This window comes from Artibeus jamaicensis, unplaced genomic scaffold (genome assembly GCF_021234435.1).
Source record: "Artibeus jamaicensis isolate MK-2021 breed Jamaican fruit bat unplaced genomic scaffold, CSHL_Jam_final contig_923, whole genome shotgun sequence".
NCBI lineage: Eukaryota > Metazoa > Chordata > Mammalia > Chiroptera > Phyllostomidae > Artibeus > Artibeus jamaicensis.
In genome coordinates, this window is record NW_026522014.1 from 1,919,646 (window position 1) to 1,943,522 (window position 23,877).

General features: G+C 40.0%; 1 protein-coding gene across 2 annotated transcripts in view; it reads right to left on the reverse strand.

The window, feature by feature from the left end:
- CDK6 (cyclin dependent kinase 6) overlaps positions 1–23,877 on the reverse strand; it is a 224,268-nt gene that overhangs the window by 63,860 nt on the left and 136,531 nt on the right. For both annotated transcript variants that reach the window (XM_037136487.2, XM_053655106.1), the window contains exon 5: positions 3,598–3,707. In XM_037136487.2, coding sequence (XP_036992382.1) covers positions 3,598–3,707 — 110 coding nt within the window. The remainder of the gene's footprint in view (positions 1–3,597; positions 3,708–23,877) is intronic.

The window sequence follows — 23,877 nt, forward strand, 5'->3', positions numbered from 1 at the left end:
CAACCAGGATGTGCCCTTGAAGGAAGGTTAATCCTGACTTCTAGCCTTCCACTGAGAAATCTCTCTTTCCTCTCTGGTCTTCTCATTACACCCATTCATAGAACCTTACACTTCTTCATGGCTTTTACCCCAGCTCTGGTTAAATAACTCGCAGTGCATGCAGTGCCTCTCTTCCCCACTAGGGTTTCAGATAATCCTCTGGAGAAAGGCCTTGCATATAGTAACCACTCAGTAAGGTATTTGTAAACTAGATGAAAAACACCTGTTACAGGGTTTCCAACTGTGACATGTACCACTGGTAAGGAAATGATTCTAGGGGTTGAACATGGACTAAATTTCCTAATAATTTTAATATTTAATGGTTATACTACATATATATTTTTAGTGCATATAAGACAAATAAATAACTAGCTCATCAAATCTGTGATTTTGTGTATTTTTGCTTGATGAGGCCAAATGAAAAAGTAAATGATTTAGGGCAACAAAAAACTAAGTATAGTTGTCATAAGAATATGGCAAAAACCATGAAGGTGTTAAAAGATGACACAGTCAGGAAAGTCTGTTTTCAGAATCTATGGGTCAACACTGTATCAAGAGTCAAGCTGGAACCAGGTCAGGCTAAGTGATGGACCCCAGAACACATCTGGCGTAAGTATCTGGGCGTCAGCTATCTGGGCGTCATCATAGGAAATGCCAAATGTGAACTGAGCAGGAACAAGGGTCAGGTCCCATGGCCACATTCAGGGTCACAGCCAAGTAGGCAGGAACTATCTAGGAGATGAGGCATCTGCCCCAGGAAGGGTGTGTGGTAGGCCCTGATTCGTTCTCCTTCGGCTTTAAAGGCACACAGGCCTGGGCTCTGGTATTACTTCCTGCCATTGCCAATTGTTTTGTTGTCTCTGTGCAAGGCTCCTAGAGAGAAGGCACTTTCTGTTGTGCCCACCTGTGGAGTCAATGGGTCTGCATCCAGAATCTCGATTCCCAGCAAACTGAAGCAGACTGTTGCTGCCGTCACCACAGCACCTTCCCCTGAGCCTGCAACATGGAGTCCTCCTCCCCAGGCCCCATGCTGGGGTGAAGAGACAACCCTGTCATTTTGGATTGGAACACACAATGAATTTTCCCTTGGAAAAAAATGCAATAAATAGAAAAATAGGCTTTGATGAATTAGTACAGACAATGTTTCAGATATGTTCCAGGTTAAATAGGATTCTGCCCGCGATACTAGGAACCAGACTGCCAATCACACTACCACTTCACTGGGAAAATGTGTTAATACTATAAAATAAAAATTTGGGTTGTAACTTTTCCATTAGGGGTGACTACTTATACTTGCAAGTACAGCAAATTTATCACTAGTGAATGTTTAACACTATAAGAGTATATCTTAAATTCTATCTTTCTTTTCACATCCTTCAGAAAAATACTGTTTTCTGTCATCAATTACGGGTGGTGTTCAAGTCTTGTCTGACTGAAAAATAACCAATCACACACTTGCCATAGCAAAAGAAGGCCTCAATCTCTCCATCTGATGACAACTGTCAACATATAAATGTAGTTCCAATGAAGACTTCTCTAATCCACTCCCAGCTACCCCAAGTTATCCCTGGGACTGATGGAACGACAGTCCTAGGTCCCACACTGCAACACTGACAGGAAATTATTCCTTTTTCTGACCACAAGCCTTTAACCCAATGTTTTCCATGCTTGTCTGATGGGAAGAATTACATGAGGCACTTCTAAAAACAACAAAACCTGGCTGCACCTCAGCCCGGTAATGAATCAGAATTTCAAGGGGAAGTCGAGAGTTGATCATTTAAAGAATGCCCATCTCCGGTGACTCTGTCATCCAACACAGTGGTTCTTACCACGGAGCATGAATGAGGGTCACAGGAAGCACTTGCTAAAGCACAGGCTGCTGGGCCCTTGCCCAGGAGCTTCTAATCTAGTCGGTCTGGGGTGGGGTCTGAGAATTTGCATTTCCAAGGTCTCCAGTGAGGCTATGGCTGCCGGTCCAAGGACCCTGTTTCCAAAACCAATTAGAGGCACATCTCGGAGATATTGCGGGTTCAGTTCCAGACCACTGCAATAAACTGAGTATTGCAGTAAAACAAGTCAGAAGTTTTTTGCTGGTGGGATGATCTTGCCTTCAATTTGTAAAAAAGAAAGAAAGCAGCATCTGCAAAGCGCAATGAAAGAGGTACGCCTGTACTTCGCCTGTTTGGCAAACACTGCAGCTGAGCTCAATACTACCTATTTTCTTCCCTCCTTGGTAGAAAAACATTGGATTACAGCGCCCAAAGTTGCATTGGAATCACAGGACTGCTACTTTCTTTTTAGCTGCTTGACATTAGACAAATAAATTTACCACAACGCCTCACTTATCTTTTACTGTGAGGAGCTGAAGGTACCTAAAGGAAGAGCTTTGGTCCTGACTCAGGTAAAGCAGCAGGCCTGCATTACACATCCGTGTGCTCTGATCTCCTGGACACGATCCCCTCTTGTGAGCTACAGAAAACTCTGCTGAGTTCTAGAAATAGGTCTCAAGATTTATCACACACACAAAACTCCATTTGGTACAAACAAACAAAAAACCAAACAGGCGATGGCTGACCACTTCTTCTTGTGAGTGGTCATGCAGCTTTGTTTGGGACTTAACATGTCCAATGGGAATACGCTCAGCTTCCCAACTCACACTTTCCCATGGAAGTAAAAATAGAAAACGGGTTAGATTATAATTAGGTTCCCTGCTTAATTTTGACAAGGCTGAATTTAGTACCCAGGTATGGATTATTTTCCTGGCAGATCTTGCATTATATTGTTTGGCTATTTCTTATGATCTGAAGATCAAACAAATGAATCAGAGACTCTCATAGAGTCAGAAGAACCCTGAAGGTCACCTACCCGGCCCTCCACTCTATGAATGCCACTGAAAACACCTCAGTGTGTGGTGGTCCAGTTTCTTCTTGGAACTCAGTGAGAGTGTATTTTCATGAACCCCAACCTCTTCTTCAGATAACTGTCTAATCATTAGCTTTTTCCCCTTCTGGGCAAAAGTCTTTATTCCTCTAATTTTAATATCTTTGGCCCTAGTTCTGTTCACTCTACTGCCCAAATATGCCTAATCTCTCTTCCACATGACAGCATTTGAAGTATTCTGAAATAGCACTGACTTCTTCCTTGCCTGTTCCTTTTCAGTCTAAATGTTCTGTGTTTTTCCACTTTTCTCACCATCAAAATTTTCATATACTTAACAGCTCTGGTCGTCCTTCTGTGGATAAAGTTCACCTTGAGGCTATTTCCTCCCTAAAAAATACCACACTGTGCTTCACGTTCACTGTGTCCTATTATCACAACCAAAACAAAATGAATTGTGAAGACTGGTGGCGTTTTCATTTCCACACAGAGTTCCCTAGAGCTGGAAATCACAGTCAGACAGACGGACACTGCTCAGGGCAGCCCTCCACATGGTCACCGCAGGTAGATCTGGGTAACATGACCCTCCTTCAAACAAACATATAAGGCCACTTAACATGACCAAAGACCCAGGAAGTTTCTTTCCAAGGAAGACAGAGTGAAAGAAAAGGTATTTCTTACTTTCTACGAAACATTTCTGCAAATATGCAGCCAACGCTCCAGAGATCCACAGGGGTGGCGTAGCTGGACTGGAGCAGGACTTCCGGGGCTCGGTACCACAGCGTGACGACCTGCAACAGCAAACGGGTCTGAGTGTTACCGAGGGAGACAGCTGTCTGCTCACCGCCTCGTCCCGCGCACCAGGATGCCAAGGTTCGGTTCAGAAAGATCGTGGGGGGGGGGGTGAAGGGGGGGCACAGAGATAGGAGCCACGGTTACCTGGGACAGAAAATGACATCCCACCACCTGGGTTCCTACCTCAGACTCTGTGTTTCATGAGGAGGGTAAAATACCTGAGTTACAGGCAGCAAAGACTTTTTAAAAAGTCTTAAAACAATTAGTTTTTTTCCTAAGGGACTTATGAAAAGAATACATGGACAACAGGTGTCAGCAGCGGCTGCAACTCACTTCCCGTGTGAGCGCTGCTGGGAAATCAAAAGATGATTTCGGTGACTCTGAAGTCCCAAGGAAGCTCCCAGGATAAGTCAAAACTACTCTTATCATGAGACTGTGGGGAATTAAAATAAAGCCTCCTTCAATGCTGATCTTTTCAGAAAACAAATTTAAAAAAAACAAGGAATTAAGAGACATGCGTAACCCAACTGTTTATACTGTGGGCAAAAAAGTCATTCAGAGGAAGAAATTCTAAAATGGGAAGGACCCCACTTAATACTAATACAAAAAAGTATATAATAATAGATGGAACACAACTGTAATTATTTCTGTCAGGTGGAGAGGTGAGGAAAGCATATCATTAAGGCTTCAGATTTATAAGGGTATGTAAGGATTCAAGTGCTTTTTATGCAGGAGGGAGGGTGGAGCAGACATTTTACGGGTGCCTGAAATGAAGATGTATTCTTTATTGTCAGATAAGGGATTTAACACATAAATCTACTATAAATCTATATGAAAATATAACAAGCTTTTCATATTACTTAGATTCCTTTTATCCTTATGTATTGTTTTGTCTAATTGTATTTTTGTTTATGTCTAAATTTCCTGATACTCTTCTTTATTATGTGTTTTGATGGTAGAGGGCTCAGCACATGAAGACTGCAGTAGTAGGTCTCCAAAACTGGCTGCCATGAGTTTCAGGAAACTGATGCACACCCCGCCCCCATCAGGGGGTGGGGTCTAATTCACCTTCCAGTGAGTCTGAGTTGGCCTTAGAAGGAGGAAGCGATGTCTGAGACTACCAAAGCTAGGCCACACGAATTTCAGTAGCCTGAACCTTTTTGAATGCTTCCTCTTGGAACCCAGCTGCCCTGCAGTGAGAGGCCCACAGAGATGTTCCAGTTGACAGCTTCAACCGAGCTCTCAACTAAAAGCCATGTGCGTGGACCAGCATGACATAGAAGCCCAAATGACCCTCCAGGTGACCGTGGCCCCTGCCAACATCACTTGGAGCAGAAGAACTACCCAGCTGAGTCCAGTTCAACCCACAGAATTGTGAGTGATAATAAACCGGTTGTTGTTTTAAGTTTTAGGGTGATAATATAGCAGTATCTAACAAGATTCTTGGCTGGGTCCTCCTCTTCATCTCATTTGGCATGTTCTGCTTCGAATTCATGCAAGAGGTCAAGTTTTGTTTAAAGGATAGCTGGTTGATGTCTAACGGAGAGATGATGGTGATGCAATTAAAATTAAAAGAGAAAACAAACCCACAATACCAAAACAATGTTTCTCAAGTTATCATTTGGCTCCAACATATCTTTCCAGCACCATCTCTCATAGTACTTCATACTCCTCACAGCGAAATCACGTATGAGACCCCGCCACTGGCTCCCAACCCTGACTGCACTTTAGAATAACCCTCGGGGCCTTTAGGTGAGTTGTCTGGGCCTCGTCTCGCCATCACTGAATTAGGTGGGTTCTCCTCATCTCGCTGTCACTGATTAGGTGGGAACTCCCCTGGAGTTCTCCTTTTTCTTTTCTTAAAAAAAATTTCTCAGGTAACTCTTGGCTACATTTGAGCACCATTCAATTATACACACATATCCTCCAGCTCATGCCTCCATCCTTCTGTTGACACTGTTCTAGGCTGGAGAGCTCTTCTTTCTCCTCGCCAGAAGTGGAAATTCTACTCAGCCTCCAACGCCCATTATCTCTCTGAACCCACTGTCACCTGAGATTTCTACCTTGTAACATAGTTCATAAAGAGTATGGTTTGTTCTAGAGGGTGTGGATCCAGTTTTGTCCACCATTATGTCTGCAAAGGCCCACTGTGATACTGTGCACAGTACAATTGGGGTTTGACAAATATCAAATCAATGATGTCAAGGCAATCTTTCCTAGGAGATAACTGGGCAAAGTTCAATTACCAGTCATTCCCCAAAAAGAAGGTACTTTCTACTTGTGTTGAGCAGAGTGTCCAGTTGTGAGTGCAGGTCTGCTTTACTAATATTTTTAGCTGGAGGAGCACATTTCCCTGCTTCTCTGACATACTGTAAACAAAAGTGCAGGTGCACTCCGTCCATAAAGTTCCACTCGAGTGGTGTGTAGACATACATGGACACTATGAGGTCACACACTTATCTTCTCATCTCAATTTGAAACAAAGTCTAGCATCATCAGAGATGAAGAGTTTAATTGAATATAGCATCATTTCAGGCTGTCTCAAAGAGGCTGTGATTTCTGATTGATTACTTTTGTAGATCTATCTTCATTTTCAGTACTTTAATCAGTGATACATATTACAATCATCAAATAAACGTTTAGAAAGCTGAAGATGGGAAAATATTGCTATGTTTAAGAAGTTCTCTTCTACTCCTTTCAAATTTATTTACCACTCAAAGTGGAGAGTGAATGCAATGTTTTAAAAAATGCTTATTGAAATGATAATATGATCACTTTTTTATTCTATTAATAATATATTAATTATATTAATAGATTTCCTAATATTGTACCATCCTTGACTTCTTAGAATAAATCATTCCTAATTATGGCTCACTATTTTTTAAATAGACTATTGGATTTTATTTGCTAATATTTTTTAGGATATTAACATATTCATAAGTGAGACTGATCCATAGTTCTTTTTTGTTACTTTTTCATGTTTTGATATTAGGGATAGTCAAGGGATCTTTTCATCCTTTTCTATGTTCTGAAATACTATAAACAACATAAGATTATCAGTCCCTAGGGACTTACTTGTAAAACCATCTGGGTCTGGATCCTTCTTAGAAGTGTCTTTAATGATCTTGTGAATGTCTTCCTACCCATTAGTTGCAACAGATTGCAACCTCTTTATGAGGCCATTTTACTAATGATAAATTTCCCTATGAAAATATTTAATTTACATTTAAAAATGTATTGTCTCAATTCTGTACATGGTTATTTCTTATAATTATTTTAATATCATGCTTCTTTGGTTTTCTAAGAAAATCTGATTTTCTCTTCCTTAATGTATATTTTCATTTTTGCTTTATATCAGTCAGATTTGTCAGTTTAGCTATATAATTTATTTTGAAAATGGAAATGAAGTTTTGGGAAGATTATTGTTTTATTTTATAATTTGTTGACTTCTCCTTTTCTCATTTTTGTGAATCTTTAAGTAAGTGTTCCTAATTTTTGTTTATTTTTGAACATACAATTTAAAGACTTAAAATCTTTAAATAATATATAATTTTCTCTTAAAACAAGAGTAAACTAATTTGAAGAATAAATTACTTAGAAAAGTGTTTTACAATCCATGTGGTCATAAAAGTTCCACAAAATTCACTATTATTAAAGGTTATCTTCTAGCTGCTGGATTTCTAATTTTATTGCATTATGGTCAGAGAATGTAATCTGAACAAATTTCCACTCGGTAGAATTTATTATTGTTTTCTTTATGACTATGCATGTACTTGGTTTTTGTTCCTCAGGGTAAAAAGGGAGTGTTCTCTTTTAAGTCCTTTATTAACAAGATTTCTGTCTCACACAGATCCTTATATTTTTCTATACTTTATTTGTCAAACTCTAAAAGAGAATCTGAGTTTATGTTTTCCTTCCCCCAGAATCTCCTTGTGTTTCTAAGAGTTCCTGCCTTATATACATTGGCCTATGTGTTTGGCAAATAAAATTTATGACAAGAAAATATTATTATAAAAAGAATTTAGATGATGGTAGACATAAAATATAAAATAAATACACAAATCCTAGTAAGTCAGCTACAAAAGATAATGGGGAAAAGACCCCATCCATAATAGTAACAAAAAATGCAAAACATTGAGGAATTTTAAAAAGTGCCATCTACATAAATAAAATAATATATTACTGTTAAAGAATATTAAAAAAAATTTTAAATGGGAAGACAGACCATGACTAAGGTGGGCAAAAGCTGTATTACAAAGATAATAGTCACTCCTATATTAACACAAAACATTTAAGGCAATCCAATGCTTTTGTTGAGGAATGTAATTTTTAAAATAAGGTACCTCTGGATGAACAATGCTTAATAGTTTGAGAAATAAGGATGAAGGGCATTTGCTCTGTTACCAAAACATACTGTAAGGTACAGTAAATAAAAGGGTGGTGTTAACATTTTTAAAAAAGAGTAAATTCCAGAAGAGATGAATACATTAATAGCGTTTAAAGTTCTTATAGGTGGCTGCACTTCCTCTTAGTGAGAGAGGAAATGTACTTCGAGAGGTGAAAGTAAGACCACTGGTCATTCATTTGGAAAAAAATAAGTTTTATCCCTACATTACACCACCTATAAAAATCTGTGAGAAGAAACAATATACAGATGGAAAGTCCTAAGAAACAGAGCTAGAAAAGTGTGTTGGGAGGAAACGCATTCCTCCTTGTAAGAAGAGGAAGAGGACCTTGGGATGTGGGTGCCTACTGGGATGTGCATGATGGGAAATCTAGAAGCCTGGGGTGAAACGATTTATAGATCCAGCTATTTGAAACTGAAATTCTCTTCAGCAAACACTATAACTAAAGGCCAAATACAAATGACCGACTGGGAGAGAACGTCTAAAACAAATTACACTAACAAAGTAATACAACAGAAAAATAGATAAAAAATAAGAAAGATAATTTACAAGAAGCAAAAACTATCAAATATATTCAATCTCATTAAAAGGAAGAAAGAAAGAAAGGAAACAAGGAAGAGGCCATCATAATAAAGGGCCTGATTGGCAGGAACAAAAAGAATAACACTATTAGGGATTGGCCAAGGTGTGCAAAAACTTAAATTGTGAATTGGCACAACCCTTTTATAGAGGACAATCTGACATTATGCATAAAATTAATAGTGCCCATTGTCTCTGACCCAGAGCTCCACTTGTGAAAATTTATCCTACAGAAGTACTCATAGTAGTACACAAGGAGGTATTCACAGGACGTTCACTCCACCATAGTTTCCAACAGGGGTATGTCACTCAGCCATCAAAAAAGATGAACGAGTTTTTCATCCTGCTCACATACAAAGATGTCCATGATATACTGTTAAGTGAATAAGTAAGTTCTGTAACTGTTTGAAACACATTCTAATTTTTATCTGCAGGTCATGTGTGGATGTAAATATCACAACCATGGATGTGATACAAAAATGTCTGCCAGGGCACACACACACCAAGCTTTAGATGGACGGTGGGCACAAAAACCTGGAAGTGCAGGAGGTAGAGAGTTGCAAGTCCCATCAGCTGCCGTCAGGAAGCACATTTTATAGCTGAGAAAAGAAATGTCAGAGAGGCTGGGTCAGGCAGCCAGAGTCACGGAGCTGAGATGTGAGAGGGCTGGGACTCCCACCAGGGCTGTGGGACTTCAACCCTGTGCGCCTTCCTCAGCATCCAGCACAGCACTGTAAACTTCCACAAGCGAACAGGCAGACAGACATACAGGCTGTTATTAAATTTACTTTGAAATATTTAACGTGAACTTTTAAAAGAGCATGCAAATCTTGAAAATTTCAGCTATCCTTTGGTGTTCACAAGATTTCCTCAGAAAAAGTGTGTAAAGAATGGTTTCTATTACTTCAAAATTCAGTTCTGACCCACATCAGTGCTCTGTAAGGTATGACATCTATTCATCTAATTCCCACTTAATGACTTTAGTGAAAGCTACGGTTGAAAAATCTCTTTGGTATTTTCAGGATTTTTCCTTGGTGTCTGTCTATGTGAACCACTGTAACAAAGTGAGAGGACTTGGGTTCATTAATTAGGTTTATGTTTACACTCTATTTGCCCTATCAGTATTTACCTAAAGAGGCATCTTTTTGGTTTAATCTTTGTGGACTTCAACATGCTTATATTCTAAAACAAAGTATGAATGGTTCACGACTTACATTTCTGGTTAATTCTTTATGAGGATAACCGCAACAATGTCCAAAGCCTACTTTTAAATATAAAAAATCACTACCTTCTTCAATAGATAAATCTAACACTTGTTTCCTAGTTTATCGAGAGTTTCCCCATTTTTAATTTACTAATTTACGTGGCTGCTCCATATTCTCTGACCCAGCCTCCTTTAACCCTCACTTTAAGCCACTGTAAAACATCTCAAATGACAATTTCTGGGAATTTAAGATATATGTTTCCAGTTTTTGAGGACAAATTGCAACAATTTTCCCTGACAGTAAAATATAAATTCTGTGGGCTTAGGACTTAGTATACTTCTGTGCCTCTAACAACTTCTGATGAAGACTGCCTAACTTAACACCAGTTTAAAGCGCACATATGCAAATACGTTAATTTTTGTTTGAAAGCTGCATCAAAAATGGTCAACGCCAGTAAAAACATTTCAAGACTTCATTGCATGAAATAAGGAAGTTCTCAACAGTGTACTTAACTTCTACCTGCATTTTATAATTCTAAATATTCTTAAAAACAAAAATATAGGGGTAAATTTAAAAACATGTTGAGGGAAACAATGATCGTAATGTATAAAAGATCAACACTTCGAAATCTGTGACAAAGGTGGCTTCTAATGATAACAATGCAGTTATCTACTAAACAAAGATAACAATAGGAACTATGGACAGAGTTTGGTGGTTGGAGCCAGCTGGAACCAAAGCAAATACAATGTTTATTACAATCATTACATGTATTAACAGCCTCTAGAGGTGCTGAATGGACTTGGCAACCAGAGGGGGAGCGGAAGACTGGGCGGGGGGTGGCATTCAAGGATATTTACACAAGTGGATGTATCTGTTTAAAGTGCTTTGATCTCTATTCACAATTTTTTTTGAACCAAATCAATAACAGTATAAGATAAAGGAGAGCCAAGGACAACTCTGACTCAAAATACATTTCAGAGGAAACCACTCCTATTTAATATTCTATTTAACAGCTTTTTTTCAAAAAATTTATGTACCCTTTTAACCCAGAACCTGAAAAACTTTGTAGATGGTAATCTGAATCTCCCTTATCACATGGCTACCTGCTGGAAGGCAGAAACACACGTTGTGAACACTGTCCTGGGTATCTTCCTTTCGCCTTTCCTAAAGGTCTCTGCCCTGGGGGGCGGGTCTGTTTCTATTGTATGCTTCCAGCTTCTTACTGGGTTTGGCCAATGGGAAGACAAGGCAGGAGTTCAGAGAGAGGGAGGGGGTGAGGCACAGGCTTTAACTCCTTGATTTCCTCCAGCAAGCTTGTCTAGAGCTGGCCACGCGACCATCCATCGCAAAGTCGATGTCCATTTTGGGTGGCCTACTCTACCTGATTCCGGTACCTGCTCCCCTTTTTCCCTTCAAGCCTAGGAATGGGACCAGCCTGGCTGCAACTAGACCTCAAGTCACAGCACCATGTTCCACACTTCTTCTGAACCCGCTTCTTTGTAAATTTTGTCTCTGTAAACAAACCCTCCGTGAATTATCTTATTTTGAGTGTGCCATCGATTTCCTGTTGGGATTCCAACTAATACACCCAGTTTGTAGATGAAAGTCGTGTGTGTGGGTGGCAACTTCTCTAAGCCTCAGTCTTTTCATCTGTAAGGGGATGTTTGGGTGGGACAGTCTGTATGGTGACCTCTGTTAGCATTCTAGGAGTCCCTAAATGATGTGGTAATGGAATACCATATGGCACATAGTAGGTGGCAAAGGCTAGGTCCTCAGGCGGTTACTTTTCTCATGTGATACACCATCCCTGGGGAGAATGGCATGTGGATGCCATCCAAGTCACACTCTGCAGAGTATCTGGCCCACACATTCAACGTCTCCTGAACCTCACTACCCAGCACCCCCCCCCCCCCGGGTACTTCTATGTCAAAAGGGGCTGTCTTTTCTCTGATGCTTACTTCTCTCAGATTCTCTCTCCGCTTGCAGCAAAATCACCACCTATTTGGCCTCCTCACTCATATCCAGTATCAATGAAGTTGCCAGATTCTGACAATTCCATGGGAACCCTGTCCTGTCCTGATGGTCACAAATGCTTCCCCTGGGGTCTTTTCCTACCAGTCTCTCTCCTTCCTCTCACTGTGCCTACAGCTGTGCTCACCACACTCCTGCTTAAAATCCTTCATCTACTCTCCAGAGCATTTAAGGTCAGGTTCAAGTTCCATTTAGTCCCAAGGCCCTCAGGATCTGGCTCCCTCCTTTTATCACCTGTTCTTCCTTCACATGAAAGCTTTCCTTTACCTGCTCAGAGGCTTTATCGTTGTTCAAATAGCGTGCTGTCACGCCTTGTGGCTTCCCACACGCCGAGACCTTTCTCTGGAATGTCCTCTCACAACACCATCCTTAATTCTTGTGAACCTCGCCCTGCTTAGTCCTCCCCGATTACACGTAACCACAGCACTCACAGTCTCCCATTCAGTGTGCACTTACTGCCTACAAGACCCCAAGCCAGCCCTTTGAGGATAGAGACTGCTCCTAAGTGGACTTTTCATCCCCAGCACCTCACAGAGCACTGTGCACAGCAGGCATAAAATAAATGTATGTTCTGCTAAATGTATGGGTAGCCAGGAGACAGCAGAATGGACAGTTACAGGGTCAGGATGGATAATCTAGGGCAAGACACAAGGGTTTCTATTACAGTATACATGACCTCATACCAACACCAGGCATTCGAAGAGTCCACCAACATTATCTTTAGCGAACAGATGCCTTTTAATTTTATTATTATTATTTAAAAAATATTTTATATATTTATTTTTAGAGATGGGGAAGGAAGGTGGGGAGAGAAATACTGATCAGCTGACTCCCATACACACCCCAATCAGGGACTGAAGGCGCAACCCAGGCACGTGCCCCAACTGAGATGGAACCGGTGACCTTTCCCTTTGCAGGACGATTCCCAACCAACTGAGCCACACACTGGTCAAGGCAACAGATGACGTTTTAATAAAGTGTGATGACCACTTTATTTTTGTAACATGAAGTCTTAAAATGCCTGGAGGGCCCATGTTTTCCTTCAGGCCGTACTGTTTAAATTTCATCTTGAACTCATGAAACTTAAAATAGTTACCATTTGCTAAATGACTATTATGTTTCAAGTAACAAACTCATTCTCTTTTTAGAAGTACAGTATAGTTTTGATTTTGACACTAAACAATCACACACTTGATCTCACTCTGCCTTCACCATAGAAACCAAGCAAATATTTGTAGACATTCCTTCAGCCTTCACAGATAAGTAGAAATGAAAATCATTCTGAATACAGAATATGGCAAGCTACAGAGTTCATCATTTCCTTTTAAAAGTAGTTTTAACTCTTGAGAAAATCTATATGCTTTGGGAAGCTACATAATTACTCAGATTTGTATGAGAATTTTAAAAACTGACATTTTATTATGAAAGTAGTCAAATGTCTCTAAAGCCTGCGACTTCTTTTTCCTTGGGTACTATGCTCAGTTTTACACAGGCTGAATGTAAACCTACTAAATGAGCACTTGCAAGATATATGGCTAGTGCAAGTGATGAGTGACATGGGAGAATGGTTTTAAAATCTGAGTTCAGGCTCAAACATTCTTCAACATCTTAAAATTCTGTGGAAAATACACCGTTTGGAGACTCTGATTTCTCTTACCCACCACTTTATAACATCATTCCAGGGTAAAAGAAAAGTCCACATCATTGGACAAAACAAATGCTCAGGTTTGAAGACTCAGTGCACCTGTGCAGGTGGGATGGCATCACTGTGGATTTCACTCTCTGATTCAAAGTTGCTAAAAAAAAAAAAAAAAAAAAAAAAAAAGAGGTCTCATATAAAACATGTGTCCTAGCCCTTTCCCCTCTTTCTTGTATGAATTTGATTTTGTATGTAATTCTCTTTCTTTTTTCTTCTTCTAAAAATTCCCCCATCTTTCTTTTCTAAAACACTCTTCTATCCTTACAGAATTTGTAGTATCTTTAGATCTTGTATGAGTGAAGGGGAAAGGATCACTACAGGGAAAACAGTTCCACTAATTAAGTAATTATAAAATATATAAACTCATTTGTTTTTGATGAGCCACCATGCTTCTCTTAAAATTGTCTCAGTTTCTAAGAAGAACCACACTACTACCAAGGACTTTGCAGAGTATTTCTAGGTACATCCGCTATTAAGAGAGATACATGTGTGAACATCAAAACCAGCGGAAGGCTTCTCACCTAGGCTCAGGAACTCCCTGCACATGGGCTTGGGCCCATGTGGTTGTGCATGCAAACGCTACTTAAAAGGAAAAGTAACCCTCCGGGTTAGGTAAAACTTTGCTTTTACCTCAGAAATGATTCAAAGAAAAACTGCTTTTCCATTTATAAGCATTTCAAAGAATGCTGCTGCTTTCTAGAAATCTGTGGCAGGTAGCCTCTTTCATCCTTGAAGCTGCCAGGGCTTTGAAAAATGGTCTAAGAAGTGATTACAGTGATATCTAAGGAAACACCGAGGTCACATAAAATATCTGAAATATTTTGTAGTAACTGAGTAGTTTTAAATACCTATTATAGATGCTTAATAAAAAGACCACCCTGATATATGGCAAAAATAAAAGCAGGACCTGAAATCTGTGAAAGCCTTCCAGAACATTCTGAGAGAAGGAGTGGCCCTTTGCATTACACAGCACACATCTCTTATAGCCTCTGCTGATACGTGGTGTCACCACAAGAATCTGCTTCCACCCTTACCACTCCTAGGAGAACGAATAGCAGGGGCTGGGTCTTGATGACCTTTGGGTTTCCAAAGTTGGCACCCAGCCTGGCACACGGCAGGCATTCAGTAACTATCTGTTATATGTATGACCAAGAAGTTACTGCAAACTTGCTCCCAAACCACAAAACCAAAACCAAAACCAAACCAGAGAGGAAAGAAATCCATCTGCCTTTGGATTACTCTGAATGTACAAAAAGGTCTTCCAGATTCATAAAAATGGCAACAGAATCAAATTTATACATCAAACCTTAGAAATTTGAGAAGAGCAAATAAGTTTTTGCTACTTATTGGCACCTACTTATAGGTAGGTAGGTAGATAGATTGTTTAATGTATTCCTTTTCTTCGTTTACATTAAAGTATACACAGATCTTAAGATATAACACATTTTTACACATGTATGCGCCTATGTAACCAACATGATGCGGAACATTTATGTCACCACGGAAGGCCCTCTTGGGCCCTCCCCAGTGTCCCCAGTCAGTGTTGTTCCTGTACCACCTCTCTGACTTCTGCCACACGGGTCAGTGCTGCTGGTTCAGGAGTGTCCTATGAGAGGAGATACGCAGCTTTTGTGTCTGGCTGCTTTTGCTCAATCTAACCTGTGGCTTATCTATATGGTTGTGCGCATCAGCCACTCGTTGCCTTTTACTGTTGTTTAGTGTTTTGCTGGGTCAACAAGCCAGGATTTATTTAGCCTTTCTCTCTCTCTCTTTTTTTTTTCCTGCTGATGGGTGTTTTTAGTTTTTGGCTACGGTGAATGAACATTCTTCTGTGAACATTTCTGTGTATCCCTTGTTGGACATGGCACCCATTTCACTCATATATATATATGAGAGAGAGAGAGAGAAAATACAAATGCTTAGTAGATGCTGCAAAACAGTTTTTTTTCCAAGTAGTGGAACAATTTTATGCCCCCACTAGGAGTTCATGAGTTTCCAGTTCCCCCATATCTTTGCTACCACTTGATATTCTCAACCATTCAAGCTAGTGTATTAGTGGTACCGCCTCCACTTTTGTCTAACAAATTTATAATATATGGTTCTAAAAATGACAATATAGTTTGGGTTTATTAAAGCAGTAACTATGCTCTCTGTAAAGATAGAATAAGTAATGATATTTATCATTTGTGCACAGATGGATGACTCAGTAGTTTAAGATAATTTGTGAAAAGTTAGGCTTTTCTTCTCACTTTTGCCCTTGCTACATCTGACTCAGAAACTTCCCAACTCTTTTAAGCATTCTGTTTGTCCTCCTTTGGAGATGTACAAAGTATATATTTATACAGAGTTCTTACACAATTTGGGCATTAAAATGAAATTGAATAGTATTCTGAAACATTTGCACCAAGATCCAAGGTTAAAAGGTTAATAATGTAAAAATCTTAGAAGTTGCTGGGATGATGCTTTGTGCTAGCTGTCCCCTATGGAAGTAATTCGGAAAGCTCATTATAAACTAAAGGTCAAAACCATGCCTGCTGGTGCAGTCCCTGAGCTTAGTTCAGAGGCAAACCCAAATGGTGCTGCTTCTCCTTCTGAAGATGTCATGCAGACATGTTCCTGGGCATGAAATTTAAACATGGGAGCCCTGGCCACTATTTGGGGGATGGGCTATAGGACAATCATCTGTGTACATGCAGTAACATCTTCCCGTGTCTAGAAACTCTGAAAAACTGCAGAAATGCCTGTCTTCATTTGCTGGATGCACGTCTGCAAAGTGCTGCCCACAGCTGGCGCTCAGCACTGGGAGTGAAGCAGTTGCCGCCCTTATGGGGCTTACAGTCTGACTGGCTGGGAAACTATCTTGGAGAAGATGTGGAAGGAATCCATTTGGCTACACTGTTAAATCTTGGTCACATTTTTTTAACCCTATTTACCATATTAAAGGCTCTGAGAAGTTCTACAGTTTAAAAAGGAACCTATTCAATTGAAGCTTTACCAAGTATTGTCCATGGAATGGTATTCTGCCCCTCACTTAACACTTACTATCATCCTACGGAATTAGGGTTCCTTGAAAAATGCTTTGAAAAGCAACAGCACATAACACTGCACAAGGTTAGGAGCACAAATAATCCAAAAGAAGTTCTGAAATGGATGCATGCTTGCAACCTAACATCTTAACTAGTGTCATCCGGAAAAATAAAACCTGCTATCGCTGGCTTTAAGCAAGAAACACATATGGTTTTGCAATGAAAATAAAAGTACAAAGTGAAAATTAAAGTTCCAAAGTACCCTTTTGGCCTTTGGTATAACCATTATAACATCGACTACCACTATACAGATATAGATAGAGAAGACATCTTGATGTCTTCATTAACTATCCTTTTTCTGACAGTACAGATATGCTCACATTTAGAAAGTGACTGTTCTGACTACTTTATTTACTTTCAATGATCCCTTTCAGGTAAAAGTAGAACGTAGAAAAGATTCTGGTCATTGACACTTTCTGGCTGTTGATACACCATTTGGGAAGAAGTTGATTGTAGTGTAATGTTGAAGTTCACCAGTACTTACTGGGCAAGCTAACATGATAGGGATCGAGACTGCACAGACAGACATTAGACAGTGCCTGATTTGGAGGAGCTCATAGTCTAGTCAGGCAACTATAAAAAGAAATAATGGTAATACAGTGTGGTCGAAATTATAATAGGGCATAAGTACTAAGAAAACACAGATGACTTCATTAAAGAGAACAGGCGATTTATAGCTCCTATAATAAAGTACACACGATCTGTATACAATAAAAATATTACTGCAATCAAGAAATTAGTATTTAAAAGAACTTACACGACTCCACTCTAAGAAGACACCCAACCCAATTAGAAAATGGGAAAAGGACTTGAACAAACAATTCTCCAAGGAGGACATACAGAACATTCAGAGACACATGAAGAGATGCTCAATATCATTAGCTATCAGAGAGATGCAAATCAAAACCACAATGAGATACCACTTTACACCAGTCAGGATGGCTATCATAAACAAAGCAACAAACAACAAATGTTGGAGAGGTTGTGGGGAAAAGGGGTCCTTAGTTCACTGTTGGTGGGAGTGCAGACTGGTACAACCATTATGGAAAACAGTATGGATTTTTCTCAGAAAAATAAAAATCGACCTGCCTTTTGACCCAGCAATTCCACTGCTGGGATTATATCCTAAGAATCCTAAAACATCAATATCAAAGAACCTATGTACCACAATGTTCATAGCAGCACAATTTACAATAGCCAAGAGTTGGAAGCAACCTAGGTGCCCATCAGTAAATGAATGGATCCAAAAATTGTGGTACATATACACAATGGAATTCTATGCTGCAGAGAGAAAGAAGGAGCTACTACCCTTTGCAACAACATGGATGGAACTGGAAAGCATCATGCTGAGTGAAATAGGCCAGGCATTGAAAGACAAATACCATATGATCTCACCTTTAACAGGAAGCTAAACAACAAAACAAACAAGCAAGCAGGAAAAAAAAAAACCAAAAAAACAAAGACACTGAAATAGAGAACAAGGGGACAGTGACCAGAGGGGAGAAGGAAGGGAAGTTAAGGGGAAAAAGGGGGAGGGATTTGGAGGAACAAATAGGAAGGACACAGGGACGAGAACTAAGGGGGGGGGTGGAAATGGGAGGGAGGTGGGGAGCAAGGGGCGGGGGAGGCTGGGATGGGAAAAATAGACAAAAAACTGTACTTGAAAAATAACTAAATAAAATTAAAAAAAAAAAAAAAAAAAAAAAGAAAAACCACTCAAAACAAATGGAGAAGGTCCATCAAGGAACATAAAGGACACACAGACAAAACCAAAGGGGGTGGGTTTGAGGGTGGGAGGCAGGGATGGGTGGGGCTGGGGGCCATGGTGAGGAGAAAATGGAGACAACTGTACTTGAAAAACAACAACAATAATATAAATAAAAAAAAAAAAAAAAAGAAATTAGTATTTATTGAGCACCTATTTTATACTATAAATCTGCATGCCAGACTTTCTTAAATGTCAAATTACTGCTAGTCTCATAGAATTTCACATTGTTCTCAAAAGGAATGTAAAATATCTCAGATTCTTGGGTGATTTTATGTCCTGAATTAGAGGAAGCCAAAGTAAAGTTTAATTTTACACTTTGGAAAAAGTCTAAGGCAGAGATCATATGCAAGCAATTCCTGGGATTTGTAATCAGAAATACAGCAGGTCCTCGAATAACGTCATTTCCTTACAATGTTGATGAGGAAAAAAAAAAAGAAGATTCCTGGCTGGGGCCACTGTCTGTGTGGAGTTTGCTGTCTCCTCCTGTTGGGTGCAATTTCTCTGGGGGCTCTGGTTCCTGTCCCCAATGTGCATCTGAGGTGGACTGGTGTGGTCTACACTGCCCGCATTTGAGTGTGTGTGTACCAGTGGCCCTGTGATGGAAGGGCGTCCGGTCCAGTGGGGGGTTCCTGCCTGGTGCCCTAGCTGCTGGCACAGGCTAGGCTCTGGCTAGCCATGACCTTGAACTGGAATAACTGGGTTGGAACATAATTATCTTACATGTTTTAATTCACCCTTAAATGTACGTAGAGTTCACAATTTACTTCAATACTTAATTTTAGAAGTATTTTAGGTCTTTATTTAGAAGTTTGGTGATTTTTTGTGACCACAAATATGCCACAGGAACTTAACTCTTGTTTATGTCACTTGGTTTAAGGTACAACTGGTTTTGTTATACACAGTTTCACTTAAGTCCCAGGTTTCCGGTACCCACCAACAACATTAAGTGAGGACCTAAATATCTACTCACTACATGCTTCATTTCACAGAGCCAGCACAGGGGGTAAACCTCTTTGAGAAAAAAAGCCTCCATATATATGGAATGAGGTCAGACTTCAGATGCAAAGAAAGTCTCTGATATTAAAAAAAAGCCCGGGTGCAGAGACGCATATTTCAAATACAGGGAAGTAATTTAGCTATTTTAAAAAATTCATGAAAATCTGTGTAACACAAGAGAGTAACAAGCAATCATGGAATACACTGAGGGATTGACCCACAAGCCGGAGCTGAAAGCTCTCCCATTTGAACACCATGGCACTCAGAAATCTCTGTAAGATACATCCCACAGCGCCGTTTAACTAACTGGCATGAACAGGACGGAACTTCAACAGTGCACCGGCTGAATATGCAGCTGAGTGCCAGCTTCACTCCGCACGTGAGTCCATATGCACCAACTGCAGTACATTTGTCTCATTTCCCCAGACTAAGAAGCTGCTACCTATGAAGAGAATGGAAGCTTCTTTATCGGGATTCCCAAATCCTTTGTAACTGTTATAATACATTCATTTTTTAACAGAGCTACACAGGACTAAGCCTTTCTGTGATTTTCTTCACGGGAAATATTATAACAAATAAGTGTTATTAATGAAAACTAGGCATTCTATCCATTTTTATGTCTGGTACAGCCATACCTTTACTCCGGTTTCCTGATTTATACGGGCATTTTTCTGATTAAGGTATCATTATGGACAATGCTTCTATTCTTCATAATGAGTAAATATAACATTTGCCTTTAAAAAACAATAAGCTCAATAGATGCTTGTTGAAAAGAATTCATTTTCTTCTCCAGTCTTTGGACTCCTACCTAGTCATAAAAGCATTTAGTGTTTCCAGTTAGCCTCCGTGCACAGCTTTGGTTATACTGCCGGCTTCTATGCAGAGTTCACTGCTGTGACGTGAAGTCATTCTCACGGGAGGGGGCGAGAGATAAAAGAGGACTCTACAAAAATTGTGAGAAGCTCGTCCTACTGAAATTGCGGTAACGTTGATGAGGTGGATGGCTGATCAGCCAGTCCCCACGTGACTTGGGAGCAAGTGATGACGAAGACTTCACATCACCTCCTGCTCAGTGTACAAAATATCAGCTCACTCGTGTGAATGTCTAGATGCTGGGATACACCCACGGTGCAAATACCAGCCACTTGCTAATCGCTGGTCATCAGTGAACTCACGAGGTACGTGACTGAATAGAGTAAGGGAGAGAACCTTGGATTGAGATTTGGACACCAGGGATCTTAGTCTCAGATAAATAACCATGTCAAAAAAAAAAATAGGTAATTTCATCCCCAAACTATAAAGTCAAGAGGTCATGTTAGATAATTTCTGATGTCCTTTCAACCCTAGAATCCTATAATTAAGAATGAATAGGTGTTTTGGGTTTCTCTGGATATATTCCCAGAAGTGGAATCATTGGATCAAAAGACAGTTCCATTTTTAACTTTTTTGAGGCATCTCCACACCGTTTTCCACAGTGATCCCACCAGTCTGCATTCCCACCAACAGTGCCAGAGTGTTCCCCTTTCTCTACATCCTTACCAGCACTTGTTGTTTGTTGATTTGTTTATGATGGCCATTCTGACAGATATGAGGCGTTATCTCATTGTGGTTTTAATTTGCATTTCTCTGATTAATGACATTGAGCATCTCTTCATATGTCTATTGCCATCTGTGTATCTTCTTTGGAGAACTGCCTATTCAGGTTCTTTGCCCATTGTTTAATTGGATTGTCTGGGGGTTTTTTTGATGATGAGGTTTGTAAGTTCTATATAAATTTTGAATTATCAGATGTACTGGCGAATATGTTCTCCCATTCTGTGGGCTGTCTTTTTATTTTGTTGGTGGTTTCCTTTGCTATGCAAAACCTTTTTAGTTTGATATAATCCCATTTATTTATTTTTTCTTCTGCTTCCCTTGCCTGGGAAGACATATCAGGTAAAACATTTCTATGAGTAATGTCTGGGATTTTATTGCCTGTGTTTTCTTCTAAGATTTTTATGGTTTCGGGACTAATATCTGAAGTTTTTAATCCACTTTGAATTTACTCTTGTGTGGTGTAAGAAGGTGGTCTAGTTTTATTTTACTGCCTGTATCTGTCCAATTTGCCCAACACCATTTATTGAATAATCTTCAGACATTGTATGTACTTGCTTCCTCTGTCGAATATTATGCTAAGTGAAATAAGCCAGTCAGAGAAAGAGAAATAGCACATGATCTCACTCATATGTGGAATCTAATGAACAAACTGAACCAACAAGCAGAACAGAGACAGACTCATAGATAGAGAGCAGGATGACAGCTCTGTGTGTGTGTGGTGGGGGGTAGAAGGATCGAGGGACAAGGACTCATGGACATGAACAACAGTGTGGTGACTGCGGCAGGAGGACGATATGAGGGGGTTAAATGGTAAAGAAAAGAGTACAATAAATTTTTAAAAAAAGAATGAATAAATTCCACATGCAGATCTATGTCTTCAGGAACACTGGTCATGGAAACTTCACTTTGAAAGAAATAGAACTTTGGGCAGAAGACCATTTTAAAGGACATTAATTGGTCCAATAGAATTTGTGATTCTATAAAGCAAAACAAATTCCAAAACAGACTGTGAAGAACCTTAAAAAGTCATTTAGCCCTGACCGGTGTGCCTCGGTAGGTTGAGCATCGTCCCGCAAAGCAGAAGGTTGCTGGTCCCTGGCTGGGGCGTGTGTGAGACAACCAACAGATCAAGTTTCTCTCTCACATCGGTATCTTCCTTCCTTTCTCCCTCCCTCCTTTCCCCTCTAAGAATAAAATCATAAAATCTTTTAAAAGAAGTCATTTAGATGAAAAGACAAAAGGCAACACCACCGATCTCTTATCAAGTGCAGTTACAGGCTAGAGAGCAGTCCCGTCTTCGCAAAGGGGTAGGGACTGCTGAGGGCCTTGCATTCGCTTCAGGACCGTAAGTATCACTGTTCAAACCAGAATGCACAGTGACTGACTGTATCTTCTGGAGGCAAGCGTCCAAATATATTACCAAATACACCCATACAGCCATTTCAGAAGAAAGGAGTAAGATTTTATATGTGTGCCCAAGAAATACAGTCCCTTTGAAAAAAGGAGCATAGTGTAGCAAGGAGGAATGATATGGGTTATAATCTTTCTGCCCCTACCTACTGTAACATATGGAGCCATCAAAATGAATCCTCTATCCACGTCTTTAGAAATCACTGAAGAGAAAAATTATTATATCACAGGACTGAAATAACATGAAATTACTGATGTATGGGATGATATTAAGCCCTGTTCAATATACTGAAAAAGTTCAGGCGGGAGAAATGAAGGCTATATGTAATATCTCTGGAAATTCCGATCTGTTTTCCTGCAACTGAATTAGTGAAGGTTATTATAAGTGACATGGATGAGTCACAGACTTTTGAAGAATCAGGTATAAACAGCAACATAAATACATGAATCACCTTGGTTTCTTTTAAACATTATCAAACAACTATGATCCTAGGACTAGGACAACGTTATTTGACTTAAAGAAAACCCCATTAGCTTCTTCGTTGGTGGTAAAAGAACTGTGAGTTTTTAAAAGAAAAACAAGAAGCAATTCTCAAGGTAATAAGTGCTTTCATGTTGCCAGTTCTCCTATCCGAGGGCACTGGATGGAGCTAAAGGACAAAGAGATAAGGGCAATATTGCTAGTTACTAACAAATGGCAGATAAAAGAGCTCTTCTGGGTTCTGATTAAGCGACAGCATTCTACACATTCTTTTGACTTGGGAAAGTCAGACTAAGAGCAGCAGCTAAGTTACATGTGAAGCAGCACTAAATAAGCGTGTCTGCATGCTTTCACATTCCAGCAGGACAGAATTCCTCCCCTTTTATTGAACAGAAACATGTTCTCTGTGCTCGCAGTAATAATGCGCCTTTGCTTCAGCTTCCATAAAAAAGCATAAATGTATATGCTGAAAGCACAGAGAAGTTCTGTGCAGTGGGACGTGGTGGCCGGGAGCCAATGTTTACAATCCCCTGGGTGGGAAAGGCAGGGTGAAAGGCTCAGGACGGCAGGCTTTAAGTCTTTGCTGTTGCCGCCAGTGACCTTCGCCTCTGTTTTCAAAGAGGCTCTCAGGTTAACCCCTTGGGTTCTGTGAGCACTGGTGCTGCACAAAGGAAATACCTTTCTCTGAAGGACACCTCTCTCATGCACATCGGTTTCTGATTTCAGTAGGAGCAGCTCAGAAACACTAGATTAAGAAGCATGTATTCAATCTCCTATCAGACCCACAGGCACGTCAGGGGGATTGAATCTGGATTTCGATGTGTGCCGTGTTCTACAAAGTGAAAGTTTCCAGCTTCGGGCAATGGACTCATGCTTACAAACCAGGGGATTGTGAAACATGAGCATATT